This window comes from Eurypyga helias, unplaced genomic scaffold (genome assembly GCF_000690775.1).
Source record: "Eurypyga helias isolate BGI_N326 unplaced genomic scaffold, ASM69077v1 scaffold16531, whole genome shotgun sequence".
NCBI lineage: Eukaryota > Metazoa > Chordata > Aves > Eurypygiformes > Eurypygidae > Eurypyga > Eurypyga helias.
Genome location: NW_010231627.1, coordinates 43,006 through 54,526, shown reverse-complemented (window position 1 = coordinate 54,526; position 11,521 = coordinate 43,006). Strand labels below are relative to the sequence as shown.

Genomic DNA, 11,521 nt, shown 5'->3' with positions numbered 1-11,521 from the left:
TGCGGTGAAAGCGCCTTACCCTGATGTACCACTTATATTTAAGCTAGCTGGTACTGAGCAGTCCGCTGGTGCCTGCTGCTTGGACAGCCAGGGAACAACTAGGGAACACTGAGCTGTGACACAAAGCTGCTCTGGGCTGGCAGCCCATCCGTGCAGTGTATGTCGATGCAACGTCCAAGAGATCAGATGCACATTTAAAAGCGATGTTGAAGCTCGAAATTTCATCGCGGTTAGCATTTCTCCCTAACAAGGCTGCTGTTCAGGGCCGAAACTGGGGGAGAGGGAGGAGGAAGGAGAGAGGAGAAGGCAACAAGGAGAAGAAAACCCAAGGAAACAAATGCAATCTCCAGTCATCACAACCTGAGAAAACGAATCTGCTTTTGTGATTTATTTTTGCTTGCAAAGGAAGCCAGTGTGATCCATTAGCAGGAAGTGGTGGGGATATCTCAAGGCTCTATTGTGTTGCTCATTTTTGTTATCTGATCATGCTGCTGAATGTAGGGCACATGACTGTTACATATTGGTCTTCCTGGTTTGTTTTCTAACTAACAACTCAACAGCTGCTGCTATTCAAGAGTTCTGAATAAAAACCCACACAACAGAGACAACATAGCTACGGAAATACAGTGATTGCAGATTAAAACTACAATGAAATTCAGGACTATTTTGAAACGAAATGTAAGTTTACACATCATTTATCAGAAACACACACAATCTACCTTGGCCTTCTTTTACAGTGACATGAGTAATTTTCCATGTGATCTGACCTGTTTTCTTCACAGCAGTGAACTGAAATCCAGGCAGTAATTCAATATGTTGTGTCTCAGACACCTATGGCACGGCAGACTGCAAAGTGTTTGCGGTGAAACCAGCTACACCTAGCACAGTGTCACTGCCGCTACAGGATGCTCTACGTGTTCACATTTTAACCATCTTCTTCATTTATGTGGTGGCAATGGATGCAAGTGATGCACAGTAATTAAGCAAATTATGCTGCAGAAGCTACTTGATACTCTAAGCAAACAGTGACACCTGGAAAAAAGGGCAGCATGGGAAGAGGCAGCTACAGCCATTTTGCTCAGTACGCAAGTTCACAAGGTCAGAAGCAATCTTCACTATGCATAAACTGCAGAATGTTTTTAATTTCAATTGGCATCCCTGATTTTTATGCTGTAGGCAGCCATCTGGCTGAAAAGTGACACTGGCTGCTGGCAGTGTGAGAGTCAAATGGCAGAAATACCCAAACACTGTCTAACCCGCTTTCACATGCACCTACAGGAAAGAAAAAAATCCACTTGGGAGAATTTTTTTAAGGACTTTCCACAACATTCAGTTTTCATGGCTGAAGTGTTCATGTGGCAAGATATTCACTATTACTGTATTCATGAAGACTGATCAGAAGAGTGGAGGTTATTTTGAGTTCTGGCAGTGTACACACAAATATTGAGCTTGTACTTTTGCTAGTTCAGGCTCATATTGTTTGTATCAGTTTATTGTTTATTATTTAGGTTAGCTGTTGGGCTCAATGATTGAAACTGTCTTTTCCAACCTAAAACATTCTATGATTCTGTATATTCATTTCCAAGATACTAGATCCAAGTCTTTGATTCTGAGGTATCATTTTGACTACTACAAACCTGAATTACAAACATTATCATTACTCAATACAGATTTCAAAGCAGCAGTTGTTGTTACGAAGCAAAGTATTCACATCTCCAGCTACTAATCTGGACTTTACAGCTTATTCCTACTAAGAAGAAATGCCTTGCTCAGTAAAATTTCAAGATGGTTTGTGTGAGCACAACACACTGCAACTTCTCTTCACACAGACCAGGTTATTTTGGGAGATTAAAGCGCATTCTGTTAACTCAGAATGTTTTCTGTGAAAAGCACAGTACCACTACGAGAAAAGTAGTGTAAACGCTTAGGCTGGCATTTCATGTGCAGCTTGTGTGTACACTCAATAAATTTCCACCACAGGATGTAACGTTTCCCAACCTTATGCTCACGCCAAGAATCAGACCAGCCTCTGCTCAGTCTATACTACCAGGGAAGCCCAAGACCCAAAACCTAGGTCCCCTTCTTCTGGTGGCCCAGCACAGGTTTGCTCTGTTTTGTGGGCACGGGACTGAGAACGCCGGTCACACAACAAGAGAGCCTCTGGCTCCCCGGCTGGTTGTAGTAACCCCAATGGCCTGGTGCTTACCGGAGTTTCTACCATGTTGGGCTTACTGTTCCGCAAAGTCTTCACAGCGTGGAAAACGTCCACCACATTCTGCCTTTTGACCATCTCAACCACAATGCCGATGGCACAGAACATCCCGCTCCGGCCACCGCCGTTTCTGTACACAAGGAAAAGAGCTGGTTGAATTTCACTGTGGCGTAAGAGAGCATCCCAAACACATTTCTGTTCTGTCACTCAGTAAGCACGAGTCATTCGTGAGCCCCACAGGGAGACCGGGCTTCACTGATCTCCTTGCAGCTCCAGTGGGTTTGGTTTAAGACATTTGCTGTTTCTGACCTTCCTCTCAATTACTTCTTTTGAATTCTACCCTTACAACCCACCACTCTGCCCAGCTATGCTGTAGCCTAATTTACATAGGCATTAGAAATGAAAAACTAAGTGTAATGGCAAGTTCAACATTAGAAGTAATAACAAACCCCAAACAAGTTCAATGGCAAGTAGAACATTCTTCACTTAGTTCTGGAAAGAGAGTCACTTAAATTATCCCATGGTACGAGGATTATCTAGACAGAGTAATGCCAAGGCATCACTGATTTGATACCTTGTTGACCTCTGGGGACACTTCTGAACTATTTTAATTTTCATTTCAAGGAAATTAAGGTAGGCATTTCTTCTTACTAAGTTTAAATTAGCTAGAAGGTTCCATGGAAAACAAGGAAGGGTGGACAGAAAGGGGACACAAATTAATTCTGAACATTCAAACAGAAGCCTTTTTTTTTTTTTTTTTAAGTAAGGAGAAATTCATAATTCAATTCCTAAGTTTTAAACTTGATATTTAAAAAGGTAGGAGAGACAGGCATTCTCTGCTTAGGGAGAAAAAGAGGCCATGTATTCAAAACTCCCAAACCAGCTCCCATTTAAATAGCAAGCTCAGATAAGCAGCCAGCAGTCATTTACCAACAGTAGTTCTAGGACCACATACTGTATTACAGAACTTTTCTCTGATTTCATATATTCATAGCTTTCAGCCTAAACCCCTCAACATATAGTAGGCCTTCTGGAAAAAATGCAATGCACAGTATGCAAGAGAGCCTCAAAAAAAAAACCCCCAACATTTGGCACTCAGCATAAAAGACCCCCTTACTGAAACCGCACAGAAGAAACTGATCTGTACACATTTTGTACCTGAAATACATGCTATTTTGTACAGAAGGAGCCAATACACAGTATCATTGTAGCATCATGTCCGAAATACTCATTCCCATATGGTACCTTGCCTTGAGACAGGCAAATGTGAAAGTTAACCAAAACCAACCTACAGTAGCACTGGTTTGTTTTTAAATAAAAGGAACAAGGCATGTACAAAAAAATGTGGCCATAAGAATACTGCTTGAACTTGAAACCTGAAATAATTTATAAGCATTCATTTGAAGAGCAGCCATGTGACTTTCTCCCAGTTACTCACAGGCAATGGATGATGGTCCGGCCCTCCCCTTCTTCACATTCCTCTTGCCATTTTTCAACCTGGAGAATTAACTTCAAGAAGGATCTCTTGGAAGCTGGTACATCTCTGTGAGAAGCCCATCCCAAATACTGGAATTGCTGCACCATCAGATAGCCCTCCTGGGGCTGAGGGAAACCAAAGAGCTTTCGGTCAATATGGCACCTTCACATCTTGGTTTAGAAAACCAAAATATAAAACTCACATGAAACATAAGTGTTTATATTATGGACAGATTCCAGTGTGTATCTACACTGCATGGCAGAGTCTCCATTAATTGGTATCACTTCAGCTCAAGGAAGATGTCAAAAAAGGGCATTACATTGAAGACAACATCACAGTTTATCGATCCACAGTTTATCAATCACTAACGTAACCTATTCTGTCTTCTTCTAAATAGTCAAATCCCCTAGATTCTATGTGACATGGGTTTTTATGCTTAACATCAATAACAAATTAAAAACATCACTGTTAGACCTACAGAAATGAAGAGATATACCTTTGGCTCCCACACATGACCTGCCCCCATTATGAACAACAACTACTAATACTGGTGCACAAATATGACTATTTTCCTTGAAGTCTTCCCTTTCTGACAGACTATGCTCATCAGGACAGCCTTGCTGCCAGCCTCTGAGCCTTCCATGTGCTAGATGCTACAGCTTTGGATAGGTTTACACCGTCACAAGAAAGGCCTCAATAGCTGGAAGAACAAACAGTCTTTTTTCAGTTTCTTGGAGCTGAAGATGACAAAAAGGAGTAGGATTTTAGAAAAGGAAGAACGGAGCAGAGACACAGTTAGAAGCAAGATGTAAAGACAAAAAGGCATGGGAGACAGAGTAGTAGAAGAGTAGAAAATCTAAATATCGTGAAAAAGAAGAAACGGAAAAAGTGAAAATAAGAAAGGAACCAAAAAAAAGAGGAAGTCTCAAAATACAACAAAAAAAGCGCTATGGTGTAATATTTGCCAGTGTGCCTACACCTTAACTTCCTGTAGTTTCCAAACAAGGTATGAACAGCTGAAGATGTTTTTCTGAGCTCTGAAAATAAGCAAAATAAAGCTTTGGAGAAAATACTGGCCACATGCAAACTGATCTCTGCACTTGAATAAATGAATGTGTGGCCAAAATAAAAGAAAAAAAAAAAAGTTGTATACAGAGTAACCAGTTTTCCTCACAGCTATTTTTCAACATTAATGAAAGTTAAACGTATACTTCAAGGAGCAATTGGTGGTCTGTAAGTTCAGTACTGAATGAAAGATACGAGGTAGTGATGGTAAGTAAAGCAGGGGTAGCGGGTTAATTTTATGTGTAATGGTCGCAGAAGCATTTGCAACTCTACCTGCAGGCAACAGAATTGATTTACAGAGGTGAGCTGAAGGAGGAGGCACTGCGTGGGAAACAGTTTGAGAAGATGCTGCGATAGTGTGAAGCACTACAGGGCAGCATAAAGACCAAATGGTGCAAGGTGTGAAAGAGCTGACAGGAATGCAAGACTAGTACTGCTACTGAAGTTGAGAAAGAGATGATAAATGTAGGTCAGGAATGCAAGACTAGTACTGCTACCGAAGTTGAGAAAGAGATGAGGCACTATGGTGCAAAACCCCTCAGAGGCAGAGGAGCTTTCAAGAGTTTTTTCACACCCTGCTTTGCAGAGTGCCACAACCTGCCTTTTATGTTGTGGTTCTCGCACCCTTTGGCTGAGGCGGTGCTGGTTGCATTCACCATGGAAGATGTCTTACAGAATTAAATATCTGTCACTACATGTGCATTACAGGGATATGTCTTTCACTGCACACCAAACAAACAGAATACTTTTCATGCATCTTCTACTTATCAGGGAGAATGGCACAGAACAAGAGACATTCACCTTACTGCACTCTCTGCTTAGCATGCAGCTATAAAAAAGTACTAGAAATTAGTATTAGACATCAATGTTTGACCGACTCTTTCCTGGTAACGTCTTAAGAACATTAGTGTTTTACTATTATTCAAAATTAAAAACCACAAAAGCCTAGAGAGTGTTAAACATGACATATTTTTCCATTACATATTGTTATGATAATGCTTACTCTTGTTAGATTGCATATCCTGAAAATTCGGTTTATGACGTCGCAGTCCATTGAACACGACATGCATTCCACTTGGATGGGACCGTATCGCAGTATCCCTTCCTCTGGCCAGTACTGCGGGCAGCCCTGCACCAGAGCAGAAGGAGCATAATGAAATGGTAAGTTACAACCTGAGCATCGCCTTATTCCACTGCAGACATCTCACCTAACCTCTGCTGAGCAACTAGTGTTAATTAGCTGCTGTAAAGCAGAGAATAGCTGTAAAGTCACTGCACTGCTCTACATTTTGATCATGTAGCGGATCCAGAGTGATTAAAGTATGCAACGGTACATGGAAAACTCGAGACCCAAACTAACCTGTGCTAAGTCGACTTCATTTAACATCACAAGAGAAGTACAGCCGTAGTCATACACTAATCTCCAGAAATCTTTCACAGTGTTTGGTAAAGGATGTTGTGTGACAATAAAAGCTGCTGGCTGCCTGTAGCTCTGCAAAGGCAAATGACTTTATTAGCACTGGTAGGGGAAGTACTTAATAACTTCCACTCAAACAGAAAAAACATATACATAGAACAAAGCTGCGACATGAATTACATCAGATTTCACCACAGCTGGTGTTAAAAATACATTGTCGTCTCCAGCAAGAACAAAGAGGTTACTCTGCTCGTGTCTGCCTTCAGCTTCCTTACAGGCCAAGCCCCGTTCCAGTTCAGATATGCACAAGGCACTGAAGACACTCCTCAGGCACTGTGTCCAGGACACCGAGTAGGAAACCTTCTCCCTTGGTTGCAGAGGTCTCAGAAGGTCTCCCCATCCCCAACAGGTTATACAACTGAACCAGGGACTAAGCTCATCCCAAATTCTGCTTCGGTGTCACAACCACAGGGTCACTCATGGAACTGACCTTAGGGACTACTGGGGCCCGTTTCTAGCAGAAGATAGAAGGTAGACAGCAAAACACTATTTCCTGTCATGACAACAGATGCCATTTTCTGTATGCTACATTTTACACAACTGCAAATCGGGGTCTCCAGCCTTACATAGGTTGGCTGGGATACCACTAACAGCAGAGGAGGTAAGTCCCTGCAACACATGTATTATGAGCAGCAGACAGAAGAGGAGAGATCAGACGTTTTTCGCCAGCGATTTGTAACTACGCACAGAAAAGTTCTGCAGTGAAGGAATACAGATATAAACTGGCAAGGAAGCACCCACAGGTTAATCTGAGAAACAAAGCAAGATGGTGAATATTCTTATGGATGTTGTAAATCACCAGTTTGAAGATGAAATGCTGCAACAGAGATGCTCGTGTTTAGCACCCAGGCTGGTAGTAAAAGCAGTTTGGCTGTTTTTTACTAAATTAAGGAGAGCAAATTAACCTAGGAGAAAGACCCAGAAGGGTAGCTAAACCTATTTTGGTGTGAAGCTTGCTTGTTTGAAGGTTGATGTACGGGATCTTCACAGGCATCATAACCTCGAAGAGAATAGTGTGAGGCCCAGAAGGAAAAAATACAACTTATTTCACCCTTCTGCTTGTTGTAAACTGTGAAGATAACAAATTAATGCCTTTAGCATTAGTACTTATTTGACAACAGAATAAGGACGATTTTTTTAATCTATGTTTGCTATCTTTTCCTAATGCAGGAAGCATATCGGAGTAATAGTACAGACAAGCAGCGTGTGTCCTACTTCCTAGAACTGCCCAGGGAGCAAAAAGGGAACATCCACTATCAGTTCTTCCCTAACATTTTTAAGAAATAAGACATGTTCTAGCTGATGTTTTCCTAGCCCTCTTCCCCATCATTTCTGGTCTTTCCTGAGATGAGGGAACTAACTGAGATTGAGATGATCAGGTTTTCAGAAAGAACAGGCAGGAGACCTGCTGTTGCACTGGGAAGCAGGCACCTTTTTGTGAGAACACAGGGACAAGTACATTGTGGAAAAAGGAAAGCTTCCATTTCTGTTTTGCTATCAAAAGTCCCCTTTCCTTGCCCAGCAATGGGGCCCCCCTCTCTAAATAAATCAGCCTTAAAATATAAAAGCAGAAGAAAAAAGAAAAAGGGCAAGAAGAAAGTTCTATTACCCAAAGTTTTAACCCTGTACTTAGAGCCCTGTTACATGCCTTCCTTGTAATATATTACTTTTTTTCTGCTGCTTTTTTCCTTTTATTACTACCATTTCTGTCTTTCCTTACTTGTCTCTGATTGCTCAACCGTTAATGCACTGCTTGGTTCCTGTCCATGCCTGTTGTCCCACACGACTACACACCCCGAGTCCTTCTGCCACCCAGCCGTTCAGCCTGCAGCATCTTTCCTTTCTCCCCAAACCACACTCCTCTATGCAGATGTGTTGGTTGGTCCACTGCACATCAATTTCATCCAGGTACTTAATATAATTTTAACTGCAATTCTAAACAATTTTGGTTGCTACCAAAATTCTGCTCACTGCTCTAATTTGCCCATTCAGCCCCAGTGACTCCCTCTTAGATTGGTCTCACACATTCTACTCCTCTGTTTTTCTGGCACAATAGCTAATTGTGAGACTGCATTTTGCTGGTGGTTCAAATGTTTCCTGTGCTAGTTCAGGCAGAACTCTGGGACGAACATAGCATTCCGTCCCGATGATTCCAGCTGTTATTTGCCATTTTATTCCAGCATCTCTTCTTAACAACGCAGTTTCTGACAGCACTGCATTTTTGAGGAAGAGGAGATGCTCCTGGAAATCAGGCCACTTATTTAAGTATTTGTAAAGGCGACTTCAGGGGCCTAACTGTGGAAAAGTTAATGGCAGGCACAAGCAGGCATCTGACAGCACAGGCGAAGAACGGCTTCATCGGTCAGACATCTATAAGCAGGTTCACCTCCATTTTTCCCAACACTTTTGTCACTCAAACATCAACTTTAAAGAGCTGCAACTCAAAATATGAACAAGAACCACAACCCTACTGTCAAATATGCCAAAGAAACTATTTTTCCTTTCTTCCTCTGTCTCTCCTGCCTCAATATACACAGCCTTTTTATAAAATAGCGAGAGTAACCTCATGGTCAGGTAGGTAATATTTACCTCCAGACAAAGTAGATTTTTGAGACCTTGCTAAGATTTGAAGGGCTGGAGAGCTATACAATGCCACTGAAAAGGGGAGATTTTCCAGTGGGTCCCACAAGGATGCAAAAGACTAAAGATAACAAACCTTCTGAACACGCAACACCAGCTGGTGGGGTTTCCTACCCATTCCCCCGACCCTTCTTCGTTAGGACTTTTTTACTAGGCACTACAGAAAGAAAGAATTACCCTTTTTTAACCCAGCAAGGGCTCTCTCTCATATTACACATCTTTTCACAGCACACTAGTCAGACAAAGGAGATAGTATCTTACATCCATAAGAGCAGCATTGATGTAGTTGCTGCTCTCCCCATCAATAGTAATTAAGAAAGGCAGACATCTGTCAGGTGGCAGCATATCCATGAAGCGGTTCTTGTCGTGGTTCCTTGGCAAGCAGGCTATGCTGCAGTCCTCTGCTTGCAGGCGAGGGGTCACAGAATTCAGCGTCTAAGGGAGAGAGGACCCTCGCTTTAGCACACCAAACTGAGAGACAACAGACTCGAGATTCCCCAAGTTTTAATTTAAAATATTACTCTGTGGCAAAACATGAGGAAGTAGCAGGAAGACATTAACAAATAAGAGCTCCTATCTGTTTGACGGACGTGCTGGGGCTGTCCAAGAGGGGCTAAACTGCAGGGGTAAAAGGCGCTCCATGTACCACTGAACAGATCTTGCATGACACCATCCCCTCCGAAAGGAATAAAACAAAGAGGATCCTTTGAGCTGTGCTTTAGCTATGCAAGTGCAAGCCAAAGTTCTCTGTGGTTCCTAGTCAGTGCTCTTTATTCCAGACAGATATTTACTGCAATTTTATTCAAAGGAAGATATTCCATATTAAAAACAACTTTGCAAACACAAACACAGGTGCTTTACTTTGTGGACTAAAAGTAACGGGCCAAATGCTATAAACGTGATACGAAAACCCTTTCCCTTAAAATAAATTAAATCTAAAGGAAAGAAAAACCTGTTGTCACATGAAGAGGTAGTAGGAACTGTGAATACCTGAAACTCATCTTTGAGATGCGAAGAGTTTGTCTGAGAGTCTATTCTAATCATGTCAAAATAAGCAGCTTTGAATTCGCAGACAGGAATGGCAGTTTCTCCACACAGGCAAGCTTCTAGAATAGCATCATGAATAAAGATGTACTGCTCCTAACAAATTAGGCAAAGAAACAAAAATTATAGCCATTTAAAAACAACAGATCTTTCCTTCTTCTAGGATAAACAGATCTCCTGCACACTGTAAAACTCATTCAAGGTAGTGTCCATCAATTAATTAAATATTGCTTTAGTACAAACACGATATTCTCCTAACTGGGATGCAGTTAACAAGGATTTTTTGTTAGAATCAGCTTATACCCAGTAAAACTTAACAAAGTAGGCATAGCAATTTATTTAAAGGAAAGGTTTTGATTCACTTGTGCTTATAGGTTTCTGCCTATATGCCAGCAACTTGTTGGCTTTACTTTTTTTTTTTAAATAGCTTTCAGTCTTGAAAAGTGTAAATTGTTTCAAGCCCTGCTAGTGTGAATAGCAGTTATTTGGCATGCTGCATTCTCTGTATGTGTGTGCAAGCTAGTAGACCAATTGTCTCAGAGCTGGCTCTAGGCCAGCAATAAACACAAGTTCGTCCCAGTAGGAACAGCATTTCTTCCCATTTGTTTTTCTGACTTGCCTTGAAATACCCTGAGTCCTAGACAACCTCACTACTATTTCTACACAACTGCATTACTATTTCAATCAGGCCCCCTGTCAATTTTTTCACAGCACCTGCCATACTCACTTACCCCAAGAGCAACAGACGTAAATCATGCCTATACAGCAAAGTGTGCGACTGTGCCAGCCCCACCTCAGAATTGTGAATAGCAGTGAGGCTATGAACAGCACAAACTTTAACAAGTGCCTGTAGCAAAAGCACATGTCCAGGCACCATGGTCATATTCTGGCTCTACAGCCTGTACTACCTTCCACACATGGATGGCTATGGAGCTCTTGCCCTCACCACTGTCAAGATGACCATCACAAGAACTTCCTGCGATTACAGCTTTATTTTGCTGTGTTAAATATGAATCTCTTAGAGAAGATGAGAAGTAAGAGGCAAAAGGGAGAGAAAGAGAAAGGAACAGCAGCAGGGGTGTTAAGTCACATGCAAGAGCAGATTAAACTGGGATGGTTGAAGCCGTCACGCTGAAACACTCCACCCCATGCACTTGCCAAAGGTTAACGGCTCTGTAGTAGGTGTAGTTGATCAGGAACATTTCATGCTGCCGCAGGTTGCAGCACGGAATAAAAACTGCACCAAACTACATCTATATGCCTGGCTGCCGACTGCAGAGATCTGCACATGATCACAGGTGACATAACTTCTTAGGCAGATGTGCGCATGGAGGAAGGGAGACAGAGCTGGCAAACCACTTCAGGTAACCTGTCTTTTGTAAAACAATAACCTCCGTGTCTGTGGAAGCTCAGTGATACTCAGGTGGCTGAAGAGGAGCTGTTAGAGCTTCACCACTAAGGCAATGGTTTTACTGTGGAGCTGCTGAAAGCATGACAAAATACAAAAAGGGTAGAAAAGGAAAAAGGCTTGGCAATGTGGTTAAAGCAAAGAAAAACAGAGTTGAGAAAGGAGAGTGAAATTGACATAAACTTCCACAGGTAAGTC

The 11,521-nt window shown here is 41.9% G+C and overlaps 1 protein-coding gene across 1 annotated transcript in view; it reads right to left on the bottom strand.

The window, feature by feature from the left end:
* PTPRK (protein tyrosine phosphatase, receptor type, K) overlaps nucleotides 1-11,521 on the bottom strand; it is a gene marked incomplete at its 5' end in the record, with an annotated part of 36,346 nt that overhangs the window by 818 nt on the left and 24,007 nt on the right. The window contains 6 exons of the mRNA XM_010161152.1: nucleotides 2,207-2,342; nucleotides 3,651-3,814; nucleotides 5,758-5,883; nucleotides 6,115-6,246; nucleotides 9,133-9,306; nucleotides 9,862-10,011. Of these exons, the coding sequence (XP_010159454.1) occupies nucleotides 2,207-2,342; nucleotides 3,651-3,814; nucleotides 5,758-5,883; nucleotides 6,115-6,246; nucleotides 9,133-9,306; nucleotides 9,862-10,011 (882 nt within the window). The remainder of the gene's footprint in view (nucleotides 1-2,206; nucleotides 2,343-3,650; nucleotides 3,815-5,757; nucleotides 5,884-6,114; nucleotides 6,247-9,132; nucleotides 9,307-9,861; nucleotides 10,012-11,521) is intronic.